This window comes from Meyerozyma guilliermondii, genomic scaffold (genome assembly GCF_000149425.1).
Source record: "Meyerozyma guilliermondii ATCC 6260 scaffold_7 genomic scaffold, whole genome shotgun sequence".
Taxonomy (NCBI): domain Eukaryota; kingdom Fungi; phylum Ascomycota; class Pichiomycetes; order Serinales; family Debaryomycetaceae; genus Meyerozyma; species Meyerozyma guilliermondii.
This window is the reverse complement of record NW_001809794.1, coordinates 697,002-724,030: the sequence shown is the minus strand read 5'-3', so window position 1 is coordinate 724,030 and position 27,029 is coordinate 697,002. Positions and strand designations below refer to the sequence as shown.

The following is a 27,029-nucleotide window of genomic DNA, read 5'->3' as shown; positions in this document are numbered from 1 at the left end:
ACGTGGTTTAATGTAGCAAAGGTTAAAACCGCGTAGCAAATTAGCACCAAAAATAGGTTACTTTAACTTACAGTAATCAGGTTGGGAAAGCAGCTAACGCTTAAAATAGTTCTTGAGGGACCCAAATAGCCATTTCTACCACTAAAGAAATACCCGTACCTGGCTCCAAAGATCAGTTTAAATCACTCCCATGAAAGAAAGTATAGCCAGATCCAATTGTAGCTGACATCTAGGAAATGTTCAAATATGAATGTAAGGAAAGAATGTCAATACAAAAGACCTTTCCGATCCCTCAGTATACCAGAGACGAGAATTAAAATGAACTTCTTCAATTCTGACCGAACATTATGGTGTACAATCTTGAATGCAATGCACCGAGAGTTCAAATGAAGTTCCTTGTGGTGGCATCTAAAGCGAGCATTGCAGTGGAACCATAACTGGTATAAATACATTTTCCAACGCGCATATAATGTTTCGAAATGAAGTTGCGCTTCAATACGACATAGCATCATTTGGCCTAAGTCTCTATTGTAGAATACGTAGTTTTTTCTATGGATGGCCACCGAAGCTTAACAATTAGTTAGTAGCATTTTCATGATATCTCTCAATAGTTTACTATAGGCGAGGATAAGATTATACAACGATTGTGCAGACGAACGATTATGGACACAAACTGTGACCTTATTAAATCATACCTAAACCAATTCTTTATACGTTTCTGTTCATAAGCTATTAAAGATAAGAATTATTTGGAGGCAAACAAGTTTAAGGTTCTAGCAAATTATCGCAGTCCATCTCACCTTCAAATCTCGCTTTCATAAAGAGCGTAGGAATGGCTACTATCTTTTTCCAAGGTAAGACGAGAATCTTATAGGTATCTTAATGATCATCTTACTGAATCTTCTGAGATATTAAGGGTATCGATGCATACTGATGTTGTACCAGTGCTCTTTCATTTTCGAAAATGCAGGGGCCGGTCCCGTTACGAGTTTGGTTAAAGTGCCTACAAAGACTACTGATCATAGTTGTTAATGGAAAACAAAAAGAACAAACGTTGTGCGCTCCTTCTTTGTTGATATGTGTAGCCAGACCAAGCTAAGCATGTTTATTTGATGCGTAGAAAAGTATTATCTTTTGCGAGATGAGATAGTTTCAGCATTGCAGTACCGTAGCTACGTAAGTACCTCATTGACGTAACATTAATCGGAAATGTGGACCAAAACATTCTTCTCGAGTTACTGGATTACCTCTCTCACAAAGCATTAAATATGTTGGGAGAAGCATTCTTGTCAAACAGATAGTCAGAATTTTGACATTGTTTCCAACTTGAGTCGAAGCTTTGCATTCTCATCCACCTACCCAAGAATGGAAATGATGTAACTCGTCATTTTGCACGATAGTGGAGTAGGTGTGCGGGGTGTACCTTTCTCGATATGTCCTTAGCTCATTATGTCTATGGATCACTTCTCGTCCTGTCGATAGACTCGGAAATTGAAAGGAATTCAAAATAATGAGCAGCCTATATAATAAGAAACTTCTTTTCGTAGTGGCTTTCTAGATACCAACCAAGGGAGCTGGATTGCTAAGCCAGCCATTTGAGCATGCCGAAGTAGGCAGTAGTATCTCTCCTGATTTCTCAAAATTTTATGGAAGACTTGTTTCCACTGAATCACATTAGCATCTTTATGCGTTTTCACTGGCTACTTCTACGGTGGCGCGTTATGTGGCTTCCCAGGCGTACTAGTTTGCAGTATTACCGCGGTGACGCAGCTCTTCTATCCCAATCTACAATTTGATGGTTCTGAAAATCTAGTGACCATTCCCTATGTCATCTTTTCGCGTTAGGTTGTTACTTACCTACAGTCTTGATGTTCCTGATTCCCTTGTGACCGCAGTTCCCTACTATTGAAACTGTTTTGGATGACGAAACACTACTTCTAGCTTTCTTTATTAGATCTAAATAATTGTCGCCATCATTTTCATCGTCAGCTGGAATACCACTTTTCGCGTTAAGTTGTTACTACTTACCTACAATTTTGCTTTGCTTGAATTTGAATATAACTCACCTTTGTCATTTGCGTTAGGTTTTTAGTACTTGTGTTCTACGGGTTCACTCCGCTTCTAATATTCTCCCTATATTCATTTTCTCAAATCAATCTATTCATCGTACCACGATGGGTGTCGTATGTTTGTCGTATATTGTGGTTGCTGCATGAGCCGCATGAGCCGTGCTTATGACAGCAAGTAGGAGCTGGCCACTGGGGATTGCAGCAACTACTTTAGTCAGCTTGCTTGCTGCCATAGCAATTTAAGATAGCAGAGTATATAAGGATGGAATTCTCCCACTACTACTGTAAATCATGGTCTCCGAATATTACACACAGAAAGACGACGCCGTGTACGCGACCTCCAATGGTGTGCCATACTCGGCTCATCCACTAGGAGCCCAAACTGCAGGCCCTGGTGGCCCCTTGTTATTGCAAGACTTCAACTTGATTGACGATCTTAGTCATTTTGATCAGGAACGTATTCCAGAGAGGGTTGTTCATGCTAAAGGTGGAGGTGCCCATGGATATTTTGAGCTCACTGATTCGTTATCTGATCTCACCTACGCTCGTCCATTTCAGACAGTAGGTTATAAGTGTCCAGTCTCAATCAGATTTTCCACAGTTGGTGGAGAAAGAGGAACACCTGATACTCTTCGTGATCCAAGAGGGTATTCAATTAAGTTCAAAACTGACATAGGAAACATGGATTGGGTGTTCAACAATACACCAGTGTTTTTCATTCGTGATCCTAATAAGTTTGCCAAATTCATTCATACCCAAAAGAGGGATCCGTCAACTCACCTCAATCAAAACATGGATTCAACAATGACTTGGGATTATTACACTCTCAATCCTGAGTGTCTCCATCAAATCACCTACATGTTTGGTCCACGGGGAACACCCAAGACTTGGGCCGGAATGCATGGCTATTCGGGCCATACATTCAAATTTGTGAAGGAAGATGGACTGTTCAACTACATTCAACTTCACGTTTTAGCCGACGACGGATTTCCAACGCTTTCTATTGAAGAAGCAAATGAATTAGCAGGTGCTGCGCCTGAGTACCATATCAAAGATTTGTACGACAGGATCGCTGAGAAGAAGTTCCCCACTTACTCCGTTTATGTGCAAACTATGAGTCCTGAACAAGCTGAAAATTTTCGGTTTTCAATTAACGACTTGACGAAAGTTTGGCCACATAAGGAGTTTCCTTTGAGAAAGTTTGGAAAGATTGTTCTTGATAAAAATCCTGAGAACTATCATGCTGAAATAGAGCAATTGGCCTTTTCTCCAGCACACTTGGTACCAGGTCTTGAGCCATCAAATGATCCAGTCTTACAGTCTCGTTTGTATTCATACTCGGACACCCATCGTCACAGATTAGGAACAAATTACCAGCAGCTTCCAGTGAATAGGCCAAGAACTTTCGAAAAAGGATCAGGTTGTCCCTTCTTGGCTGGAAACTTGCAACGCGATGGACCCGCAGTTTTTGACAATCAAGGAAGCAGACCGAATTACTTGAGTAGTTTGCAACCAATTAACGCGGTTTCATCAAATCCTAAGGAGTATTCCAATGGCTTGGGAACCACTGAAAGAGCAAAATACATTGGAGTAGTAACCAAGAAGGAAACTGACAAGTACACGGTATTGCAAAGTGAAAGAGCCAAGAGAGCTCACGATGAAAAGATTTGGTTGAATTCGTACGATTACATCTCTGGCTTCTCCGAATTGGACGTCGAACAGCCTCGCGCGTTGTACCAAAAGGTGTTTAACGATGAGCAACGTAAATATTTTGTGGAAGCAGTCGTGGGACATGCATCAACCATTACGAAGAGCTACATTAAGGAAAGACTTGCTCTTCTTTTCGGTGTCATGGATGAAGATTTAGGTAAGACACTTGCCAACCGCTTAGAAGTGAAATTCGAGAAGTTGAATGCCGAAGAATATGCCAACAAAGTTGGAATCTCTCCCGCCAATTGAGTGTTCGCTCGATATCACCTTGAGTTCAATACAGTTAGGATTTTTGAAATGCAATGGAATCGTTCACAATGTAAATATGCAACAGAGCGCTGTAGGGATGTGTGCGTCCACATGTTCAGATTTTACTACCATCGATACGGGAATAAAATGCTATAGCGATGTATCAACGAAAGAACCTGCCATCTGCTTCACCCTGTCTTCGTCTTTGTCCACTGAATGCCCCTTCATTCTCAAGCCTATAAAGCCTCCAAGCTTCCCGAATGTGGCATGGTTGGAGGGGTCGTGTAGTATCACCATTGTACTCAAGCCTTGGAAGGCCAGCACTTTCAGTCTCGTCAGTTTCTTTGTTGTCCAACTTCGTAATTCGTTCCAGTTTCTTTTTCTTTTTGTCTTCTATTTCGTCCCTTAATTGTGCCCGGTATTCGCGGTCTTGGATTTCAAAAGCCCTTGTAATTATCTCCCCTAAAAATACTTTTGATATACCAGAAAGTGCAATCGCCATATTCTGGGATACTGACTGGCCAAGGAAGCCGTTACATAGTTTCTTTATTCCTGGTTTGTTTATACCTACACGTCGGTAAGCAACAAACCGATCCATATGATCCTCAGAAAATGCACTTACAATAAGTTTGTTTTTCTCCTCTTGTGTCAAATTTTGACCTATTGTACCGTTTTTTAGGTTGCGGTATTCATTCACTAGCTCTGGCTCATCAATGTCAGACAAATCGCTTATGCTTTCGACTTCGACTTGATCGTCCATCTCAAATTCATGGCTCTCGGCTCTCAAGTTACGCTCACGCGTGTTGTAAAACACTCTCCAAATTAGTTCCTCGTCCTCTTCATCTAAACTGACGTCGCTAAGTGCATCACTGCTATCTGTATCGCTCATGATATTTGATACTTTTCCACTTCACTTCGCAAATTAAACTTATTCCTGCGTATATAATATATTGGGTGTATGCTAATGATAGTGATCTCACTGAACCACAGAACACTCGGCTGAGACATGCTGGGCATTCGTTAGAACAGTCCATGATCTTTGGAATAAAATGTCCCAATTGGGCTGTGTCTTGTTGTTATTAAAGCTTGCAATGGTACCAACGATTTCTTCGACTTCTGATTGATATTTCTTGCGACTCATGCTGCTGGTATTGCAGCTGCGGTCAAATTGCTGTAAGGTTGTCACAGTTTCCAGAAGGAACTTGATTGTGTTGTGCTTCTTCATCGCCCAAAGTTTCATTCGTATGTTGTCTCTGGGAAAGGCAGGCAATTCCAAGTATGAGGCAATTGCATTGCGAACATGATACAAGAAGGGCCAAAGATCTTGTCTGGTGACTACTGGCTCTCTAAAATCAAAGTAAGAAATGTCATGGCTAGGCAAAAGGTTCAGTAATCGATATTTGTTGCTCACATGAGAATATATGAGGTTTAGTGTGTCTTTTGACTCAAACTGCCGTAAATCATCCGTAATCGAATTTTCAGTGGAATTCAATGTGTGGCATTGCACTTTTACCGAGCAGTAATATGAAACCTCTTTCAAAAAGTCGTGGAGAACTTCTCTTTTGTACTCTTCAGTGGGAATGTCAATATAATCATCTCCATTCAAGAAAACGCTTACCAAGTTTACATGTAATTGTGGCAGGTAAACTGTAGCGTTGGGTCTTTGTAAGAGACTTAGGTCAGTCCTTAGTAAATGGTATAGTATGCATTGAGCAACAAAATAGGGTATATCGTTCTCGTGTATAGCGGCTGAGCTATAAAAATTGAAAGCTTTTAACTTGTTTGAGTCAATAACCACGAAATTTTCGCTTGCGTGGACCATTTCAACTGCATAGTCGTTGGATGTAGAGTTATGATCAACCGCAGTTATTGAACTATTTCGTAGTGGGTCAACGTAAAGATTATCCAATAAAACAACTTCATATCTCTCCTGACCGATACTCTTCAAATGGGAGTCTACTTGAATCTGAGTTGCCTTTACTAAGTCTGGAAATGCGAAACCAGTGTCTCCAAACTCCAAGGTGACCGGCACTGTAATTGGAAGGACGTGGTCAATATACTCTTTCAATGATCTCAATTGATCAGTTCTGCCATCGTTCGTAGAAGTGAATTTTTTTGTGAGGAATATTGCAATAGAAAGGGATACAATAAGATGTAACCACAGTCTCATCAACTCTGGAAATTATTCAAGTTATGAGCCAGAATTGAGCCAATATATTGTCTGTTACGTAATGCATTATAATCCCGCTTCGCCTCAAGCGTTGCAACGTAGTTGAGCAAAGCTAATTACGTCTTCAACAAGCAGTCAATATAAAGTTGAAAGATGAACATGAGCGTGCTTTCGGATTTGAACCCTCCTAAACCCAATGCCATTTAAATTTATCTGGCTTGATCAGATTTAGTTCGTTGTGTTGCTCCTGTATATAGAGTGTCAATAGTTTTGATTCGAGATGCCTGATGAGCTCGATGTCCTCACCTTCTTTAGATGCCATAGCAGATCCAAGGGAACGAGAAGCGCATTTCGTCCATGATGTTTACAATGAGATAGCTCCGCACTTTTCGCAGACACGATACAAACCGTGGCCAATAGTTGAAGAATTTCTCTTATCCAGGGAAGATCACTCCATAGGTATCGATGTTGGATGTGGCAATGGAAAATATTTGGCAGTAAACCCTAAGCTATGTATAATTGGCTCGGACAGATCCATAGGCTTGATTGAGTGTGCGAAAAAAATTTCAAATAACAAGTACGAAGTTGCTTTAGCTGATGGACTTAATTTACCTCATCCAAACGGTGTCTTTGACTTTGCGATTTCGATCGCGGTTATTCACCATTTCTCTACTAGAGAAAGGAGGATCAAAGCTATAGAAGAAATCATGTCTAAAATCAAAACCAATGGAGAGTTATTAGTCTACTGTTGGGCACTTGAACAAGAGAAGTCGAGACGAGGTTACAAGTCGGGGGATGAACAGGACGTACTCGTTCCATGGGTAACACAAAAGAAGCTGAGTAAGGGCACTAACAAATCTTCTCTGAGAGATCAGTCGGACCAGGGTACAGGAGTTGAGGCGCCAGTGGTTGAGAAGAATGTCAATTACAGATATTACCATCTTTATAGACAGGGAGAGCTCGAGCAAGATATTGGAGAGGTCCCTGGTTGTGTTATAAGCAAGGCCGGTTATGAAAAAGATAACTGGTGGGCAATAGTTCGTAAAAATAGCGATTAGAAACTTTGATACTGCGCGCGAAAGAGCTGCAATTGATTTAAAACTACATGTTATCACCAAAAGAGAAAAAAGACAAAGTTGTCAGATCGACAGATATAGACGCATTGAGTTGCAGGCTCAGTGCGAATTCGAAAGGCTATTTTGATCCCCCTGATCCTTTTATAGATGTACTCGTTCAATCGTACAAGAAGTATCTCAGATTTACGTCAGGCTATTCAAATCTTTCCGCTGGTCGCGTCACCAGAACATCATTTAGTGAAAGCAAGCTACCTATCATAAACAACGGTACTTACTTGAGAACCCGACTGGTAGACCTCATCATCGAGAAGTTTATCCAGAAGTTTAACGACGTACAAATCGTTTCTCTCGGAGGAGGGTCCGATACAAGAGCCTTCAGATTATTGGAAAAGTATCCGGCCAAGCTTCGATATATCGAAATTGACTTCGAAGATTCGTGCCGCATAAAAAAACTATCAATAGTCAACGATTCAAATTTGAGCAGAATCACTAATTGTGCTTTGCCAAAGCTTGACCCTACCTCAAAAGAAGAATTTCAAAGCATCAACTCGAATTATGATAGCGAACGGTACTGTTTGCTTGGCATTGACCTTCGCCAGTTACCGCATGCTGGCTCACCAGAAGCTGAACTGTTGTATTCTATTCTTGATAAACTGAAGCCGACATTGATTCTCAGTGAGTGTGTGCTTTGTTATCTCTCCGAGGAAGAAAATGCCGCTGTAGTTCAATTCTGGGTAAAAACATTCAAGGAATCTACAACCTACCTCTCGTTTTTGATGTATGAACCCATGTCACTCAACGACTCGTTTGGGGAGACAATGGCTACAAATTTGGCCACAAGAGGTATTAATTTAATGACGTTTCAAAAATTCCCAACTTTAGCATCCAAGGTATCGTTCCTTGTTGACGAATGCGGTCTAAAAAGAGCTTTTGCTACTGATATTGCAACGCTAGGCGGTTATAATGAAACCCATCAGCATGGCGAATGGATTGATACCGTTGATCGAAACCGTATTCGACAACTTGAATTGATTGACGAAGTAGAAGAATTTGTGCTTCTATTTAAGCATTATTGTATATGCTTTGGAGAGTATTCACAATCTACTTCGTTATCTTTGGTGGAAGATATTTCTCAATATCAATGGGTGTGCAGCAAAAGTTTGTAAATTTCTATAATTTTGCAATATTATCAAATTCATCGTATATACACCTTCTTACATGAATTAGAAAGTAGAAAAGCCAATAGGCATCTGAGCACTATGTGGCACTAAGCATAGAATTTTGTATGCCCCTCCCATACTATTTTCATTTTTGTCGGTGAGACGACGATACGAAGCATACACTTTATCTTGCTCAGCCGGGTTTCCTTCATTGGACTTGAGTAATTGATCAATTCGATACCCAATTCCCATTTCATGTAACCAATCTCCTTGATCAACTGGTCCAAAGGACAGACATGCTTTCGCTGTGATCGCTGCGAGATTTTCAAAATCGACATCTGCTGATAAATCTACTTTTCCAGGTGAAAAGAATGGGGATACGAACTTGTGCTTGTATATCCCTCGAAGTGAATTACTAGGGATCCCCGACTTCAATCCATAATCTATGATAAGGGCCGCACCATTTCCTTGCTCATTATTTATGAGAGAGGCCATCTTCAATGCGTAGAGCTCAGCATCAGTGCAGATTTCTATTCGAGAACCTGTGGGTAATGCATTGAAGCGACTACTCAACTCAGGGATTAACGATGACGGTGTATCTTTTGGTGATACCGTGAGATGAAAATCAGTCTCCAAATCTGGACTAAATTCGGATGATGAACCACCGGACGGTAATGCCCCTTGTGTATTCAAGACGCTGGGAGAATGCTCCACAAGTAATTCCCTCCAGCCGGAGTCAGACTTCTGAAAAGATTTGATCGGTAATGCATCAAAAAATTCGTGAGCTAGAATGTAGTTAGCGTATTGAACATCATCCAGAATATCTTTTTCTGTTTCGAGCCACTTCACTGTGTTGCCCCAGATAGATGATTTCGTATAAAACGAGTCTTTGATATCAGCGGAGTTCAACTTGCTACCACATAACAATTCAGCTTGCTCGTCTCTCAAAATTGGGGACGCCTCAATCAAACAAATCTCGATCTGATCACTCCGGATTCTTGACTTGGCTAACTTGTTGAAGGTCCGCACAACATCAAACATCAACGTACCCTTTCCAGGACCAAACTCGATGATGCGGATGTTTTGCGGGTTGTCTTGGCTCGTCCAGGTACTAAAGAGCCAAATACCAATCATCTCACCGAACACAGACGATATTTCAGGAGAAGTTATAAAGTCACCAGTATACTTATCTAAAGGATTAGTGGTTGTGTAATAGCCATAGTCAGGATGAGTCAAACATTGACGCATATATGCCAGCAACGATAAAGGTCCATTAGTTTTTATAATCTCTGCAAGCAAATCACTTAATGATTCAACCTTGACTTTTCTACTACGATCCGCTGGCAGTGGAACGATCGGATACTCTTCGATGTTTTCTCTTATATTTTTCTCTCCTTTGATCTCATTTTCAAGCTTTTGTAGTTTAGTCTTAACATATTTTGCTGCGCTTTGATACTCTTCTTCTGTGAACTTTCCATAGTATAGTCCATTCTCATGAATCGCGGGATGCTTTTTTTCATTATTTTGATCTGAAATGGCTTTTCGCAAATACTGGTGACTGGTTCCAAAATTCCTATTACTAGCTCGGAGGGTTTGAACGAGCCAACGCCGTGAAATGGAAATCATACCCAACTGTTCTGCAAAGATCTCGAATAGTAAAGAACTTACATAATCAACAAATAGCTGCAAAAGTTATATAGGACTCATAATTTAAAGCTACGTTGTCGTTACAATTTAATGGTCCTTCTGACACTTACTAGCATAGTGTAACAGCATATACAATCTTGGGACAAATTACGTTAAACTAAAACATATAAACAAACAAGAGTAATTTGACATAAGGATGGTTGAAAGAAGAAGAACAGGAAATGAGGGCTTGAGCTTATTCATCTCCTTTTAAAAGCATTTTCAAATAGTTTTTTGGAAGTAGCATGCGCACTCCAACGATCAAGCACTAAGTAGCATACGTTGTATCGCTGTCTGGTGATTATCGTTGGAGTGACTCTTGATGATCTTTGGATATCTGAACATCGAGTCCATATAGATAGGTTTATGATCGGCTTCATCTTCGTCGTCGTCTTCGTTTACATCAAAGGTTTTTGCGACGGCAAAGCCAAGCTTCTCATAGAACTTTCTATTGACTGGGTTCGTGCTTTCCAAATAGCACCAAGAGTTTGGCGAGGCGTCGACAAAAGTATCGCAAAAATGGCTAACAAGCTTCTTTGCTAATCCTTTGCCACGCATGGCTGGAATTGTACCAATATCAGCCAAGTACCACATATTATCGCGCGATCCATTCAAATTCAACTTCGAGACTACGGAATCTCTCACATCGTTTAAGAGGGGACTGAAAACCTTCAGTCTGCACCGTGATAACGAGGCCAAGAAGTTGAACTTCAATGAGGTAGGATGCATGTTAGCTAAAAAGCTATGCGATTGTGGGTACTTATAGGTTAACTGATCGTGGTCGTATTCCATATGGTACCAGCATGATACTCCCAAAAAAGGTACACGGGATGCTTTATAGCCCTTCATGGCAATTTCGGCCTCTAAGGCACGGTCTTTCACTGCTATAACTATACCTCCCAACGAGAAACACTCATATATGGCAAACTCGAAGAACGAAGTCATCAACTTTGTCTTGTGTTTACGAGCCTTTAAGGAGCTCTTCGAGTCGTCCATTTCAGTTCCAAGTATGTAGTTAGTAAACGGGTCTTGCTCAAACGCCATCTGCAATGTTTTGGCAATTCGATGGTAATCTCTGACGGTACACAACTCGACAGATGTTAGAAGTTCGTCCCTAGGAACGTCTTTATGTAAATCTGCAAGAGCTTCAACCAGAGAATCTGAAGAATCCGACTCTGACGAGTCCGACTCGGTCTCCCCAGAAGAGGAGAAGGATGTTTTGATAATTTTTTCGGCAATTGTAACTTCTGGCGGTCTCAGGGCAAAAGCGTCAGCAGTACTGACACTCATTGCGTGTTTGCCCTGAGACCTAGGCAGTCGGGGTTTGCCTTTGGAACATGAATCATGGATATCTTCTGACATTGTTGCAAACATGGTTATTCATCAGTTGTGTTTTTTAAAGATGGCTAAACGAGGCCGATGATAACTATGTAAAGAAAAATGACAGGTGGATTTGCACCCATATTAATAGCCGGGAGTGCGAACTACAAAACCGGGGAGTTATCTATCGCGCTTGACAGATCAGGAAAGCAGTTGCGGTGGTGCAGGAGGGGGGAAGTGTGTTTGTTTTACGTCAAATGCGCACCAGCCATCAGAAAACATTTTTAGTTTAAATTAGTCGTTTTATTCTCCGAATGCAGAGCTATGAAATGAGGTGTCTATCACCCTTGATAAAGTTAATTTTCGTCTCGCTAACTTAATTCAAAACCTCTATCTTGCAACGCCGCGCGCGATATCCCTGGCACGACCAGTCAACAAGCTGTCATCAACCTGTATAAAAGCTTTCCCCGTAATCGATAGGGGAACCAGATTCTTGTGGTCCAGCACACGTAGATAAAGTAGCGAGTTAGAACTGTCTAGTAATCTACGTAGCTAATTTGAGTGTGCCACCGTTTCAACCATTTCTGCTCTACCAATCAAATAAACTATATCGGCTTTGAGTTGGTTGCATGGTTGTACATGAACACAAATATGATCGCGTTACAATCTATTTCACTCCTCCACGCACTCACCTCGTTTCACTGCTATCGTGCTATCGAACCCAGCTCTAGTCGGTTACCCGCCCCACGTTCGGCGTTCTAGATGCCTGCGTGTGCACACCGCAGTGATAAAGCAGACTGCACACAACAGGGAGCGTAACCCTTTGTTCGTTCTCCATCGCTTGACAAACTATCGTTACCTTTGTGTTCAGCGAGAACCACGCCACGTCAATACATCGCGCTTAAGTCATTCAGACCATTTCTGCACCCTTCTTGACTTACTTGCATACTTTATATACCCTTATACTCGTAACGACCCCGATTATAAAGCACCGCCCCGAGGCTTGCACGTATCCAGGCACAGCATCCACTCATATTAGGCTCAAACTACACTAGACTGAGCAGAATAGACGTAGGAGTATCGTTTAATGGGAAACAGCACATCGAAACCGCGGGATTCAAGGGGTCTTCAACTCACCCGAACTGATACCGGCAACTCCGCCAAGTCAGGTCGGTCTATTAGGTCTCGTGTATCACTTCTGCGAGATGACACCAACACAGACTCGCCCAAGCTTGGGCCGAAGTCACCCAAGGCACTCTCACGGAAAAATTCGTCATCAAGCACCGGCAACGGTGTAGGAATCCTGACGAATGACGCGAAGAGTGATTATATTAGGTCAGAAAATTACCACCTATCGAAGTCGTCATCAGGTCTCAATTTGAACAACAGTTCATCGGGCAACAACCTCAATCTACCACCTTCAATGATCCAGGTGGAGCCTAAGGATCCTATTCTCATTCGACGCAACACCAATGACACCGATTTTGACTACCCATCATCGCCAATGAGAAGCAACCTTCAAACTGGATCTCCCAAATTGTCATCTTCATTCCAATCTCTTGGAAACAGCGATGCGAATGGAAGCGACAGCACCCCTGTTACCAGGACTTCAACGAACCATTCATTTCAAAGCACCAGTGGAAATGTTTTATCCCCGCAACCGACAGGTTCTTCAGCAAATTATGACAAAGACAGTGATGTAGCAGATGCTATCTCAATGTCTTCAAGAAGAAGTGGAACGAGCAACTTTTCTGTTAATAACTCGTCATCCAATTTACAGAAACTCAGTAAGACGAGCTCCAACTATACAAATGGTGGGAATACCATAGATATTGAAGATCTCATTCAGAGATTGCTTGATGCTGGCTACAGCGGAAAGAAATCGAAGAATTTGTGCTTGAAGAACTCTGAGATACAATTGGTTTGCGCTAAAGCAAGAGAAATCTTCTTATCTCAACCGTCCTTACTTGAGCTCTCACCACCGGTGAAGGTTGTGGGAGATGTGCATGGTCAGTATGGGGATTTGATCCGTGTATTCACCAAGTGTGGATTTCCACCTCTGACGAATTACCTCTTTTTGGGTGATTACGTCGATCGAGGGAAACAATCTTTGGAAACTATTCTTCTTTTGTTGTGCTACAAAATTAAGTACCCAGAAAATTTTTTTCTTTTGCGGGGAAATCATGAAAGTGCTAATGTCACAAGGGTTTATGGATTTTATGACGAATGTAAAAGACGATGCAGCATCAAAATTTGGAAGTTATTTATTGACACGTTCAATACCTTGCCAATAGCTGCAATAGTTGCTGGCAAAATCTTTTGTGTTCATGGAGGTCTTTCGCCAGTCTTGAATTCAATGGATGAAATTCGAACGATTGCGCGTCCAACTGATGTACCTGATTACGGGTTATTAAACGATCTTCTTTGGTCAGATCCGGCCGACACACAAAACGAATGGGAAGACAATGAGAGGGGAGTCTCTTATGTGTTCTCCAGAACTGCTATCAACAAGTTTTTGCAGAAGTTCGGTTTTGACTTGGTCTGTCGAGCGCATATGGTTGTCGAAGACGGTTATGAATTTTTCAACGATCGAACGTTGGTGACAGTATTTTCTGCGCCAAACTATTGTGGAGAGTTTGACAATTGGGGAGCAGTTATGAGCGTCAGTGACGAATTGCTTTGCTCATTTGAATTATTGGATCCATTGGATAGTGTTGCATTAAAACAAGTGATGAAAAAAGGTCGCCAAGAGAGAAAATCTGCTCAGATCCAACAACAGCAACTAGGCTCACGATGATAGCATATTCTGCTCCCCTACCCACTCTTAATCATATAAATAATGTGAGATGAAAGTACATCTTTATGAATAGTCGATTGTAGGCAGGCATCCAGCAGAAATACGCACTATGCGCACCAAATAGTTGAGATACGAAATAATATGCTACAGTATCAAGGAGAAAGAATTGAACCGTTAGTCGATCAAGTATCAGAGTTGAGTAAAGTCCTAGAGGAGAATCGTAAAATAATCGATCGCATAACTTCACATGTTGATGCGGGCTTTTCTTTGCCAACTTCTGACCTTGTGAAAGAACGTGTAGATAATCGCCAAGAACGGCCTGACGTACTAGAACACTACTTGCGAGAAAAGTATCAAATCCACAGCATAGATGTTCCGCCAGATATCATAACTTCGCTCGAAACAAAAGACCCCATAGTTATCAAACTTGCCAAGGATGTCTACCGACTAAACATTATCAGAAATGCCAAAAAGAAGGCTAATGCCGAACTTTATGAAGTTATCAAGAGATATGAGGAATTCATAGCTCTGGTATTGTTACCAGAGCTTCGTCGTGATATGGAGCAGCTTCATATTCAGGACGGTATTCAAGTACTTAAAGATGAACATACACCTCGAGTTTTAAACGAGATTGATCGAGTCTGGGAACACTATCTTCAATATGTGGAGGGACTTGATAAAGTATGCATGACCAGCGAAAAGTTGATGCAAGCGTACCAAGATGCTGACGACTTGGAGTTTGCGAACAAGATACATCAAAAAATGGTCATTATACGTGAAATTCGCAATTACCTTCTACTGATTGCTACATAAGCTGATTCGAGTCACTTTCTCCTAGACCATATGAGGTGGATTATGGCTATTGGCACCAATCCTAGTATTCCCGTAATGGCGGCCAAGATACAGTATGTTCTCATTATTCCAAGATTTGGATTCTCAAACATTGGTGGAAAATAAAATGGCCCCACAAAGCCCAAAACCTGTCTTACGACCGTTATTGCCGAGGCAATATGTGATGCTTCTGATGGGTTGGAATCAATTGCATACGTGACGAGGACAGTGGTAACAATCTGAAGACCAAAGGAAGCAACACATAACCCCACGAGAGGTCCAAACCGCCATTTCCCATCGCTTATTCTCCCCAACAAGACTCCGTAGATAATGAGACCTGCAATTGCCGTGAGGAATCCGAGATATGAGATCCACAACCTGTCTTCAATGCAGTTTCTCTTGAGTTTGACTCGCATATTTCTCATCCAGAAATCGGATATCCAACCTCCCAATTGCTCGCCAAGAATGCAGCCTAGGATTAAGCTCAAGAACTGCAATCCAATTTGTTGAGGATTGAAAGCAAATTTCTCATGAAATAAACTTGTTAACTCTACTCCACAGGCGACGTTTGCGTAACTGAAGGTGATACCATAAGCGAAAGCGGTAACTGCAACTCGAGGTTGGAGCAAGGTCAGGAAAGGACGAAATATAGATACAACGGAGAATTGTTTTGAAGATCTCGGTGCAAATCGATATACCTTGTTCAAGGATTCGCTGAAAAAATTCTTGTCGTAGACAGTTTCACGACCAAGAAATAAATACCCTAGAGATTGAACAAAGTTCATGACTGTGAACACAATAAAAACGTTTCTAGTGTCGGATGTGTTATATTGTACAAAGCCCATAATGAGAGGCCCAACATGTGTTCCTAGTGTAACGCCGAGAACCCACCATCCCGTCCACCATCCCCGCTGGTGGCTGAAGGTTAGATCTTTTACAACGCTGCCCCCAACTGCTATAGCGGGAGAAATGGCAATTGCTTGAAATATACGGCATATCATCAAGTTTCTGTAAGTATGAGAAAACACGCAGCCAATGTTAAAAGCCGTAGATATCAAAGTGGACAACAAAAGTATTTGCCGTCTACCATATTTGTCCATTAATGGTATCCACAAGAGGGGAAAGAGTCCCATTACTATAATTTGTGCGGAGGTCAAGTAAGAGCATGCAGTTATTGTGGTCAGAAATTCCTCCAGAAGTGTGGCGAAGGACGGGATCAAGCCCGCAGCCATGAATGTCGTTGAAAATGCATGAAAAGCTATCATTCCTAGCTGTATTATCTTTACTCGAAGCGGCCAATTCAAAGGATCGTTATCATTTGCATGAGGCATTGGCTCTAGATTCAATGTCCCATGTCTGTTCAATAAGTACTGTCGTTCTTCCTCCGATAAGGATGAAGACTTTCTATGCAAATAAGAAGTATCCTCATTCTCTTTATCGCCAATGGACTTTACGTCCTTCATTAGTACGAAAGTGAAAATTCAATCTTAGTGCGGCTGAAATTTACCATGCCAATCTCATTGGTGCGCAGGGTTGAATTTATTGTACATTGTGAATGTCATTATTATGGAGATAGTAAGCTAGTTATGGTCGCCTTTTTCGTGTCCGAGGTCGAGTTATGTCTTTCAGGTGCTGGGGCATCTTTGGTGCTAGGTTGGTTAGTGTCATCATTAAGTACACCTTGAAGCCAGCTCTTACGGTTTTCGTCTTTATAGTCTTTTAAACTTTCCTTCGACGTGGCAGGGCTCACATTTGCAGGCGGGCCAGTCGTATCGTTCGAGCTGTTCATATTGCGATTGCTGAGACACAACTGCTTTACTGAGGGGAGGGTTGCAGGCAGCTTCAAGCTTGACTGAGTAAACCTGAATGTTGAAGATGCATATGGGGATGTGAGATGAGACACGTTATTCTGCGACGTAATGGGTGGTAGCGTCGATGTTCCCCTAGATCCCACCTGGCTGAATGATTGATGAAATAAGGGCGACAAAGGCGAAACCATGCTTGGGATCAAATTGGAGCTTGATGGATAGGTGACCACATTACGTTGTTTGTTAAAAGGAATAGGGGGAGCCGAGTGCAACGGCGGGCGCAGGAGGTTCATTGTATCGGGGGATGAATTACTCTGGTCGACGAATGAATGCAGAAGAGACAACGGCCTTGGTCTTCTCTTCGGCTTGAACTGATGTGAAGGAATTTTGAGACCTTGGTCGTATTGCACATATTGTTGGGGTCTACCGTCTTGATAGTGTGCATTTGGAGATGCGGAGTCAGCTGGAGAGATTAAAACAGGCTGCAAAGGAGTTCCGCCATAGGAACTTGTTGATGAATGGTAGGGAGTTTCGGGCTGATGTATGTCTTGGTAGTCATCCTTATGACCATGCATGGGCAGTGCTTCGTAAGCATGGACAGTCTGTTTGTGTTGGCGAAGATTGTCCAAGCGAGAGAAGCTTTTTGAGCAATGAGGACAGGTGAAGGGCCTCTCACCAGTGTGTTTACGCAAGTGTCTTGCCAAGTGCTCCGACCGCGTGAAAGACATATTGCAATCAGGATACCCGGTACACTGGAAAACCCGGCCCTTGGATGGTCTTTTGGGCCTAGCAGGTGGGGCATGGGTGGCCGTCACCTTTGGGTGAGAAGGGTTTGAATTCATATTTGGAGTGACTACAGAATTCTGGATTCTGTTGGGCATTAATGGTAGTTCAGAAGCTGAATATTATCGTATGGCAAACGGGAAAAAGGCCAGAATTTGGAGTGGGACAGCTTGAGTATGCAACTCCTTTTTTTAGGCTCGCGGTCAACTATGAAAGTGAATGGTTTTCGTCGGTGTCAAGGGATGCTCTTTCAACAACAAACAACGGAGACCCGCTTAATGGAGAATGTCTAAATTCGAAAAAAAAAAGCCTCTATGGCAACGCTCGAGACTTAAAGGGGTTTTATTTATTCAAACAGGTAATCACGACAATAGTAAAGAAAGAAAGGTCCAAGTGAAAAGGATGGGGCGCCTGCGAAGTCAACGCGAAAACCTGCACCGCGACCCCGTAGTCGTACCGTACCTAGCGCCCCTCAAAATAAGCAAATGCAGGTCGGCCTGTGTCTAAAGGTTAAATTTACTGGCGAAAATAGCAGTCAAAAAAAGACTTCAGTCAAAGATACCAAGAAGTAGCACAGATAATAGAGGACTGTGATACTACAAGTAACAGTAACAGTAGCAGTATTTATAGAAATGGTATGGCTTGACCTCTTAGTGCCCCGGTACCCCTACGCCTCAGGAACCCAGAGAACCTCCTTTTGGCACGGCGCCTGCATCACCACTGTGCGTGCGCGGCCGCTGGCCTATCAGGGGCAGGAAGGGAAAAAAAGAAACCTGGAAAAAAATAACTAATACGAGTTTTGCTCGTAATTATAAACCTTGGCATATCATTATGGCATGAGAATTGGAGGTATTTCGACCCTTGAAGATAATGGACAATAGACTTTTCTTCTTGATGGGTTAGGTTTGGCACGTTTAATTTTCGCGAAGGAGCCGGGGCGTTAGTAATGCCAAGCTGCTTAAAGTGCGTGCCGCACGAATCGTGCATACGGCTGGAAATACCGATACTACTATTTTACACGTTTCCTTGGGGCGTCTGCCGCGGGACATGCATCCTAGGGCAGATATGTGAGGGGTGGTCACAGTTTTAGAGCCTTGACAGAGTATTTCTAGACAACCATCGTCTAATGTGACAAGCTTTTCCTCCCTTCATCATACGAGAATCTGCAAGTATACGTATTACGGTGAAAATTTGTATTGTTAAGTTTACAAACAATAAGAAAATCATCCGAAAAAATGCGGGACACCCATAACTCGCGGTGTTCTTCTTGTTCTCATGCAGCTTCCCGCGACAGTTTTTTACGTGGTTCGCGGTAAAAAAATAATAATACTGGTTCCAACCAAATGAGGTTGTCTACTGCCGAGGGAGATATTTAGTGCGTCCATGCGTCAAAATTTCTGCAATTTATGCCCCCTATTGATGCGCCGTTGCTTTTCATACGGCCGCATTGGGGGATTAGCACTAGGCGCCACTCTACTTTGTTCCAAATGCGGAGCCCGAGCATCTTCTCTTGCACTGTATATACTGAATTTTCAATGTGTCAAAAGTAGTCTTCACCAAACAAGTGTGTGTGTGTGTGCAATGTGTCGTAGTTGATACAGATTTTGAAACCAGCTACGGCTGTTATGTTTTGTGAATAGTCTCTTCTGGTTTATTTTCTACGCTACTGACAAAAGGGGCATCTGGTGTCTTTTGGCAAATACAGCCGGTGTGATCGCGTGTTTTATTATTTTACGATAATGCAAAATAATTACATTTCATAGATGCGTTGGTTGCTGCACACAGTACGAAGTATATTTTGTCATTCTGTGTGTCATCGTCTGGTCAACAACATTTTGCAAGCACAGCCACTTTGAGTCATAAGCCGAGGCAGGCCAGCTCACAGAATCACCAAATAGTTTCAGACACCAATTGGCCCTCGATTCATGATTGTATTTGCAGTGTGGGATATATTGACCTACTTATTGGTCATGAAAGATGCGGGAGAATTCCTCGACGGACTGTATGGCGATCATGTTCGTTAGAAGCAAAGGCGTTCCAAAGAATTTTCTATGCTTGGGGGCCGCTCTGCGGCTTCCCGGTCAACAGCAACCACTCTTCTGTCCTTCGGGATTCTGGTTCACGGTGATATCTATGGTCTCAGTGTTACCAGCATTTTGGGAGTCGCCATTGCCTTCGCCGTCACTGGAGTCTGGGAGACATTGACCAATCTTCTTGAAGAGCAACTTGACGTTATGATTGGCTTTCGTGGACGTCTCGATGTAAAATTTACTTCCAACCTTTTTATGTAATTCTTCACACTCTTCGGCAGTCACTTGGCGCTTATTTTTAAGATCAAGTTTGTTTCCCACCAACACAATGATAGCGTCGTCGCCACGCTCGAGGCGCACGTCGTTGATCCACTTTTCCAAGTTCTGAAACGACTTTTTGTTGGTAATATCGTAACATACCACCGCCACATGCGAGTCTCGTATGTATGAGGGGATCAATGATCTGAACCTTTCTTGCCCCGCCGTGTCCCACAACTGCAACCGGATGGTTCTGTTATCTTCCAAGTACATGGTTTTCAGCAAAAAATCGATCCCGATGGTGGCGGCGTACTGATCGTCAAAAGTATCGTACATGAATCTCGTTATCAACGACGTCTTTCCCACTGAGTTAGTGATACGTTTTCGATAAATAGGGGGGCTATTTCTTCACACTTACCGCTCTGGTCTCCGAGGAACACAATCTTGTACTTGCGCATGATATTCAGCTTATCTCTGGCACTCATACTGAATACTCTTACAACACCGTCGCCGCGCCCGTTGCTGTATTCGCCAGTCGTGCCGCGCCCTGAAAAAATTGTCCCCACAGAAATAAACTATATTGATGGACGACTCGGAACTAAATGCAATCCGCTCCGCGCGGTTGGCGGAGTTGCAGAAGAACACAGGTCAGGCGCCAGCAGCAGATTCCAGAAAAGATGATGTCAAAACTTCCATGCTCGCACAGGTTCTTGAACCCAGTGCGCGAGAACGATTGAGTCGAGTCCGCATAGTTCGTCCCGATAGAGCCGATGCCGTGGAGCAGTATATAGTCAAGCTAGCGTCCACAGGGGCCATTTCTCGAAAATTGGCCGAGCTGGACGTGGTAGACATCCTTGATGGATTGTCACGCGACGAGAAGAAGAAGACGGCTACGAAGATTGTGTTTGACCGCAAGAACACCATTGACGCCGAAGACGACGAGGACGACTTTTTTGACTAGAGTCACCAAACTTTCCCAATTTTAGTGCTTCGTACTTGGTACTTGGTACTTGTGCTTGGTTCTTCGTGCCTTTCCGCACCCGTGCACCAGTCCCTCTACGTATTTTGTAAATAAACATCTCTACGTAATCTCACCATGTCCAACATCCAGGTCGTAGTACGATGTCGAGGTCGCAACGAAAGAGAAGTCAAAGCCAATTCGCCCGTGGTAGTAGAAATGCCCGTGGAAACCTACTCGGTGACAAATCCTACCGTTACTTTATGTGCAAATTCAGAGTCTCCGTCGCACTTGAGTTCCTCTTTCTCCCAAATTATCAACCTGAAAACATATTCCGTGGACCAGGTATACGGATCGCAGGCCGACCAGCTGATGCTCTTTCACCAAGTAGCATTACCGCTTTTTCATGACTTTGTTGCTGGATATAATACCACCGTTTTGGCCTACGGTCAAACGGGCACAGGAAAAACATACACAATGTGCGGGGATCTCACCCACGAGAAGCACGGTCTGTCAGTAAGACTCTCGGAAGAGGCAGGTATCGTTCCTCGGGTTTTGACCGAGCTTTTCACCGCGCTAGACGCCAATAATAGCGACTATTCTGTGCGGTGCTCTTTTATGGAGCTCTATAACGAAGAGATCAAGGACCTTTTAGGAGCCGACAGCGGCAACTCTAAATTGCGTATCTTTGACTCGACCCAAAAACGTGTGGTGGGACCTTCAAGTGGTATAGTTGTGCAAAATCTCATCGAGCAGGTGGTGACGTCTGCCCGTCAAGCGGTGGATCTTCTCGAAAAAGGTCACAAGAAAAGAACGACAGCATCGACAAGAATGAACGATGTATCGTCTCGTTCGCATTCTATATTCACAATCTACCTCTACAGGATGGATGTCGAAAAAAATGAGATGGTCCGAATCTCAAAGATGAATTTGGTTGATTTGGCAGGTTCCGAAAACATCCACAAGTCTGGTGCCGTTAATCAACGTGCAAAAGAGGCAGGTTCAATCAACCAGAGTCTACTTACTTTGGGCCGAGTGATCAATTGCTTAAGTGACAAGTCTGGTCCCTTGTCTCATATACCCTACCGTGAATCTAAATTAACTCGCTTGCTACAAGACTCGTTGGGCGGCAATACCAAGACTACCCTCATTACCACCATATCCCCCGCGAGAATAGATTTAGATGAAACGACCTCAACTCTTGAGTATGCTTCAAAAGCCAAGAGCATTCAGAACAAACCACAATCTGGGGATTCTATCGATTATCTTGCGAAAAAAATACTTATACGAGATATGTCGAATACGCTAAGGAAGTTGCAAGACGATTTGATAGCCACGCGCAAGAAGAACGGAATATGGATGGACGAAACCACATACAATGAGTTTGTCAATGAAACGGAATCACTCAAGACCCAGCTTCGAGAATCAAAAGCATTGATAACAGGACTCAACTTGAAACTTGAGAAAACCAAGCAGGAGAATACAGCATTGGAGACCAAAGCACTAGACAATGAACGCGAAAAGCACGAAATGGGCTCTTTGGTTCGAGAGTCTCAAAGCAAACAGCGTGATCTAGAGGCTGATGTCGCGAGCAGAAGTGCAACAATCATGTCAATGTCACAGAAAATGTCCGAGCTCGAGAACAACTACACCCGTGCGTCGAACTTTTTGAAAACCACCGTATCCGAGAAGATTAATGAAGCACTCACCACCATCGCAGGTATCTCATCTGAGCTTTCCAATAGTAATGATGTCAAATACTTGCAACAAGTTCAAAACAAGGTCGCAGCTTCATTGAATGGGTTCAAAATTTCACTATACCAAGTGTCAGAGAAGCTCAACTCCCAATTCGAACACGCTTTGAAGGTACTTCCAGGCGTCTTAGAGCCCTTGGGAGAGCAGGTCAGTCAGCAGCACACATTACGTGAAGCTTGTGAAAGAAAAGTGGAACATCAAATTGACGAAGTTCGTTCGTCCAACAGTAATTTTGAAAAGTACGTGACTGAGGAACACTTGAAAGCTATCGAGACTGCCTTACTGGATTCAATCAAAGAACGCATTACAAACAACCTAAGCGCAATGCAAAATACAATCACTACAGAAATTGCGACAATGCTCAACAAGACATTTACCCAGCAGCAAGGAGAGCTACCACGCCTTTTGACTGAAGACACTGTAAGCAAGGTTCAAGCGGAAAAGCAGGAATTGCAAAAGCAAGCGACATCATGGTTAGCACGGTCTCTGCACTTGCATATCTCCGTTGTGGACGAATTACAGTCTTATGGCAAGTCTAGCAAAGAACTGTTGGAATTGATGGAGCATAGCATTGATTCTGCATCAAAAACCATCGGAGAGACTATACATCAAAAGCTCAATCCTCAACTTGAATTATTGAAGGACAGTATCAATAAAGAGAATACTGCCAGTACCATCGAGGAGTTAGAGAGCGCTTTTGGACGTATCAACTCCAAGTCGAAACAAGTACAAAAGGGTCTTGTCGATACCACGACCACATTGCACTCCATACAAGAGTTTGAAATCAATCTACCTTCCACCTCTACAGCGGAAAGAGTCTTGCAAGAGGTTTCTCCTAATAGGGCACGCCATACCTTGAGTAGCGGGTCAGCAGTTAAACGCCCTGCTGAAACACTGCTTCAACCCCTTTCCAAGATTCCGTCATTGTCTCGTGCAAATAGCGACAACGAAAGCGTGTCAAAGAAGAGGCGAACGACTACAAAATTGAACATGCCATAATCTGTATTCTACATCAATAATCTGTACATTAGGGCCCACTACAAAGGTATTATAATAATTGACGAACCACAAAGTTAAAGCAATTTTCCTTCCTGTACGAGACATCTCTATACCTCTCCATCTTTGTCGATTCTTTTCAGCAATTTTCCATTCCGTACTACACCTCCATACCTCTCCATCTTTATCGTATTCTCGATCGGTCATGTGACCGCACTGCAACCTCAAAACGTTACAGCGAATACCGGCAATTCACACATGACGCTAACTAGTGGTGCCAAATACTTCATTGGCTACTCCGCCTTGTCGGTGGCGCTACTAGCTTGGTCCATTGCAAGCTCTCTCGAAGTATCACACAATTACTTTTCGTTTATCGTCAAAATCACCGATGGCTTCAAACTCGGAATCCTTATCAATTTCATATTTTTTTCATTCATCATTACTGCGAGGGCTCTCCAGCTCTTGTTATTTGGAGAGCTCCGAATAATAGAGATTGAGCACATAGTGGAGTCGGTTCCAATGTTCACCGTCAACTTGTTGTTTAATTTGGTTACCAATGATCATAATTTGCTCAACTGTGTGTTGCTCGGATTCATAGTGATGTCTAAGTTGCTCCATGTCATTTTGACCGATCGTCTCGACTTTGTACATATGAAGGTTGTCAATACCTTGGCGGAAGAACGCTATACTTCATCTGATGTGCTCAGAAGGTACATTTCAAGCCTATACACATGGCTCATTGCATTCTTCATAGTTGCGGATTTTGTGTTTGCGAAGTTTTTGGTGTACGATGCCTTCAAAGGTATCAATTCCGTGACGTGTTTACTTTTCGGGTTTCAATTTGCTTTGCTTGGAGTCGAGGCACTTACTTTCTTCTCGAAATTGTTGTTGAACATCTACGAACTCGCAGTGTATAATGACGCCAATGAAGACGACGATGAGTTCGACGTGGACGCAGATGACACGATCTCCGAGGTTGACCTGGGCCTGAGAGTCTGGGAAAAGAAGGGCTATTATAACAAAGCCATTGACATCTTTTCATCTTCTCTCAAGGCAGTCTCATACTTGGCGTTCATTTACCTTCTTACTTTCCATTCGGGTTTATCGTTACCCATATCAATGCTTCAGGGTACCTACTCCTCAATCAAAAAGACATATGTTGAGATCACCCTGTTGTTTGCATTCATCGAGTCAGCCAGGCGCTTGGATAGCCAGTTGGCGACCGCAACCACCGAAGACTTGAGTGCCACAGACAACCTTTGCATCATTTGTCGAGAAGATATGTACAGTGTTGAAGCGTATCGAGAGACTCGTGGTCGTCCGCTTCCAGCGAGAAAGTACCCCAAAAAGCTCGATTGCGGTCATATATTGCATATGGGATGCTTGAAAGATTGGCTCGAACGCTCAGAAAACTGTCCCTTGTGTCGCCGGAAAGTTTTCGCCGGCAACCCCACGTCTATTACAGACACAAATGCCACCAATGCACAACCAGAACAACCCATTCCTCAGCATCCCATTGCTCATCCTGAGGAGGTATTAGATAGACGACTCGAAGAGTATACTGAGTTGGCAAGACAACAGAACCTCGCTAGAGAGCAAGCTGCTTCTTCTTCTAACAGGCAAGAGGGCCAAGCTTCCGGAATACAAGAAGCAGGGGATAATTCAGACCAGCTACAGACGATCAAGTTGCCTGACAATGCTATTATACCTCCCAATTGGACCATCCTTCCAATCCATCGCATGTCTGAGATGCAATACGGGGTTGACTTCTCCACTCGGCATCGTGGAACCTTGTCCATTAGACCAAGCGTCGGAGGCCGAGAGTTGGACATTTTACGACCACGAAGATCTGAGAGCGAAAACGAGTAATGAATTAGGAAATTTTAGGAATATATGATACATACGAATAATAGTACATTACAAATCAAAGTCAAACTCCAAGTCTGCTTTGCTTGAGTTATCAAGGGTTTCTTTGGCATCTTGATAGTCGTCATCGTCACTGGAAAAGTCCACAAAAGTCTCCTCTTCAATGTCCTCATTATCATCCAATATAGGTAAGCTTTGGTCCTCGTCGAGGTCCGAGGTGATATTATGACCCAGAGTGGAAGGTGTAGGCGGAGCCTCCGAGTCGTAGATTGTTTTTATGAAGTTTATCTCATTTCGAAACTCGGATTCTGGAAAGCTGAAATTGCATTCTTTACTATTATCCAACAGCTTTTCGATCAAAGTTATGGTTTTTCTGATTTGTCCCTCAAGTTCATTTTTATGGTTCGCATCGTCAGTATTGGAATATTGGTCTTTCAAGTCGAATGCTTCCAATAGTTTACTGGAAGCAAGCAAAAAGTGGAACACTCCGTTAGTGCTATATGGAGGCTCAAGTAACATTTCGCTTAGTTTATCATTGAGCTTGGAAAAGTCACGCCGAACCAAGAGCGTCCACAATGATGATATGACATAGAGAGGGGCATGAGTTCTTGAACCAGAGCGCCAAACTGGCGCAGCGGATCGGCGAGATGGATATGACGTCGTTGATTTATGGTGCCAACGAGTACTGTAGAATGAGGTTAGCCAGTCAAAGAACTTCTCGTCCTTATATAGTTCTGGTTCTACTCCATTCTTGGCCGTTTCACGCTGCTTCTGGGACAAAATTTCGATTCCAAGCGGCCATATAGTTCTAATGTCAATATCAGGTACACGAATTAACAAACAAAACAACTTGTAGGCCAAGTTCCAGTTTCGTCTGAGGATATTCAAGTGTAGTAGGACTGTGACATGGGCAGCGTGGGTCTTTTTCAGTCCAAATTTCAGTCTCATATCTCCAGTCACACCGTACAATGAGCCGTTAGGAACGTCGTGATGAGGAAAAACTTCAAGACCTTTGGCTCTTATCAAGAAATTCGCTTTTTCCCATGTTGAAGATTGATCGAAAGTGCTAGTTATTGTTTCAAGATGCTTTTCAGCTTCATCCTCCGACCCAGAAGATGTTTCTTCTTCGTTCTCGTTCACGTTATTATTTAACTCACTTACCACCGCATCAGTTAGCGCAGCCTCAGAACTGACGGGCACCAGGTCTTGCGAGTTCCATTCTTCAAATGTTTCTTCAGGATTGTGGCGCTTGCTTAGTTCAGAATGTATTTTTTTAAGGATAGTTTTTCGAGCCTTTTGAGTTTGAAGCTTTGACTTTTGGTTTTTTGTGAGCTTTGAACTAGACTGAATACGATTATATTCACCAACTTCTACTGCTTTGCTCAAGAGTCGTTCAAGCCGTTTGTGCTTCTTCTTCGAGTCTGATTCTTGCACAACAACAAGTGCCAGTTCAAACATATCATTGTGCGATGAAGAGATGAGATCGCGCTACAACTGAATTCGGGAA

At 42.8% G+C, this 27,029-nt stretch overlaps 16 protein-coding genes across 16 annotated transcripts; 8 read left to right on the top strand and 8 right to left on the bottom strand. All coding sequences in view use genetic code 12, as the record gives it.

Moving 5' to 3' along the window:
* Positions 1 to 2,360: 2,360 nt before the first annotated feature.
* PGUG_05581 (catalase) lies at positions 2,361 to 4,028 on the top strand (the record flags this gene model as incomplete). Its single annotated transcript, XM_001482511.1, has 1 exon — positions 2,361 to 4,028. The coding sequence occupies one exon, from the start codon at positions 2,361 to 2,363 to the stop codon at positions 4,026 to 4,028; it is 1,668 nt and encodes a 555-aa protein (XP_001482561.2).
* Positions 4,029 to 4,191: 163 nt separating this feature from the next.
* Positions 4,192 to 4,917, bottom strand: PGUG_05580 (uncharacterized protein; the record flags this gene model as incomplete). Its single annotated transcript, XM_001482510.1, has 1 exon — positions 4,192 to 4,917. The coding sequence occupies one exon, from the start codon at positions 4,915 to 4,917 to the stop codon at positions 4,192 to 4,194; it is 726 nt and encodes a 241-aa protein (XP_001482560.2).
* Positions 4,918 to 5,004: 87 nt separating this feature from the next.
* PGUG_05579 (uncharacterized protein) lies at positions 5,005 to 6,198 on the bottom strand (the record flags this gene model as incomplete). The annotated part of the gene is made up of 1 exon (XM_001482509.1): positions 5,005 to 6,198. The coding sequence occupies one exon, from the start codon at positions 6,196 to 6,198 to the stop codon at positions 5,005 to 5,007; it is 1,194 nt and encodes a 397-aa protein (XP_001482559.2).
* Positions 6,199 to 6,485: 287 nt separating this feature from the next.
* On the top strand, positions 6,486 to 7,256 carry TRM9 (tRNA (carboxymethyluridine(34)-5-O)-methyltransferase; the record flags this gene model as incomplete). The annotated part of the gene is made up of 1 exon (XM_001482508.1): positions 6,486 to 7,256. The coding sequence occupies one exon, from the start codon at positions 6,486 to 6,488 to the stop codon at positions 7,254 to 7,256; it is 771 nt and encodes a 256-aa protein (XP_001482558.2).
* A 47-nt stretch (positions 7,257 to 7,303) lies between these two features.
* On the top strand, positions 7,304 to 8,440 carry PGUG_05577 (leucine carboxy methyltransferase; the record flags this gene model as incomplete). Its single annotated transcript, XM_001482507.1, has 1 exon — positions 7,304 to 8,440. One exon carries the CDS (start codon positions 7,304 to 7,306, stop codon positions 8,438 to 8,440), a length of 1,137 nt encoding a protein of 378 aa, XP_001482557.2.
* Positions 8,441 to 8,497: 57 nt separating this feature from the next.
* Positions 8,498 to 10,060, bottom strand: PGUG_05576 (uncharacterized protein; the record flags this gene model as incomplete). The annotated part of the gene is made up of 1 exon (XM_001482506.1): positions 8,498 to 10,060. One exon carries the CDS (start codon positions 10,058 to 10,060, stop codon positions 8,498 to 8,500), a length of 1,563 nt encoding a protein of 520 aa, XP_001482556.2.
* Positions 10,061 to 10,381: 321 nt separating this feature from the next.
* PGUG_05575 (uncharacterized protein) lies at positions 10,382 to 11,494 on the bottom strand (the record flags this gene model as incomplete). Its single annotated transcript, XM_001482505.1, has 1 exon — positions 10,382 to 11,494. The coding sequence occupies one exon, from the start codon at positions 11,492 to 11,494 to the stop codon at positions 10,382 to 10,384; it is 1,113 nt and encodes a 370-aa protein (XP_001482555.2).
* Positions 11,495 to 12,527: 1,033 nt separating this feature from the next.
* PPZ1 (salt homeostasis regulator) lies at positions 12,528 to 14,237 on the top strand (the record flags this gene model as incomplete). The annotated part of the gene is made up of 1 exon (XM_001482504.1): positions 12,528 to 14,237. One exon carries the CDS (start codon positions 12,528 to 12,530, stop codon positions 14,235 to 14,237), a length of 1,710 nt encoding a protein of 569 aa, XP_001482554.2.
* A 141-nt stretch (positions 14,238 to 14,378) lies between these two features.
* Positions 14,379 to 15,050, top strand: PGUG_05573 (uncharacterized protein; the record flags this gene model as incomplete). The annotated part of the gene is made up of 1 exon (XM_001482503.1): positions 14,379 to 15,050. The coding sequence occupies one exon, from the start codon at positions 14,379 to 14,381 to the stop codon at positions 15,048 to 15,050; it is 672 nt and encodes a 223-aa protein (XP_001482553.2).
* An 11-nt stretch (positions 15,051 to 15,061) lies between these two features.
* On the bottom strand, positions 15,062 to 16,531 carry PGUG_05572 (uncharacterized protein; the record flags this gene model as incomplete). Its single annotated transcript, XM_001482502.1, has 1 exon — positions 15,062 to 16,531. The coding sequence occupies one exon, from the start codon at positions 16,529 to 16,531 to the stop codon at positions 15,062 to 15,064; it is 1,470 nt and encodes a 489-aa protein (XP_001482552.2).
* Positions 16,532 to 16,632: 101 nt separating this feature from the next.
* On the bottom strand, positions 16,633 to 17,757 carry BCR1 (transcription factor BCR1; the record flags this gene model as incomplete). The annotated part of the gene is made up of 1 exon (XM_001482501.1): positions 16,633 to 17,757. The coding sequence occupies one exon, from the start codon at positions 17,755 to 17,757 to the stop codon at positions 16,633 to 16,635; it is 1,125 nt and encodes a 374-aa protein (XP_001482551.2).
* Positions 17,758 to 19,740: 1,983 nt separating this feature from the next.
* PGUG_05570 (Rab family GTPase) lies at positions 19,741 to 20,283 on the bottom strand (the record flags this gene model as incomplete). The annotated part of the gene is made up of 1 exon (XM_001482500.1): positions 19,741 to 20,283. The coding sequence occupies one exon, from the start codon at positions 20,281 to 20,283 to the stop codon at positions 19,741 to 19,743; it is 543 nt and encodes a 180-aa protein (XP_001482550.2).
* Positions 20,284 to 20,530: 247 nt separating this feature from the next.
* On the top strand, positions 20,531 to 20,908 carry PGUG_05569 (uncharacterized protein; the record flags this gene model as incomplete). The annotated part of the gene is made up of 1 exon (XM_001482499.1): positions 20,531 to 20,908. One exon carries the CDS (start codon positions 20,531 to 20,533, stop codon positions 20,906 to 20,908), a length of 378 nt encoding a protein of 125 aa, XP_001482549.2.
* Positions 20,909 to 21,043: 135 nt separating this feature from the next.
* KIP1 (Kip1p) lies at positions 21,044 to 23,659 on the top strand (the record flags this gene model as incomplete). The annotated part of the gene is made up of 1 exon (XM_001482498.1): positions 21,044 to 23,659. The coding sequence occupies one exon, from the start codon at positions 21,044 to 21,046 to the stop codon at positions 23,657 to 23,659; it is 2,616 nt and encodes an 871-aa protein (XP_001482548.2).
* Positions 23,660 to 23,914: 255 nt separating this feature from the next.
* PGUG_05567 (E3 ubiquitin-protein ligase) lies at positions 23,915 to 25,525 on the top strand (the record flags this gene model as incomplete). The annotated part of the gene is made up of 1 exon (XM_001482497.1): positions 23,915 to 25,525. The coding sequence occupies one exon, from the start codon at positions 23,915 to 23,917 to the stop codon at positions 25,523 to 25,525; it is 1,611 nt and encodes a 536-aa protein (XP_001482547.2).
* Positions 25,526 to 25,573: 48 nt separating this feature from the next.
* Positions 25,574 to 26,980, bottom strand: RRN11 (Rrn11p; the record flags this gene model as incomplete). The annotated part of the gene is made up of 1 exon (XM_001482496.1): positions 25,574 to 26,980. One exon carries the CDS (start codon positions 26,978 to 26,980, stop codon positions 25,574 to 25,576), a length of 1,407 nt encoding a protein of 468 aa, XP_001482546.2.
* Positions 26,981 to 27,029: the final 49 nt, after the last annotated feature.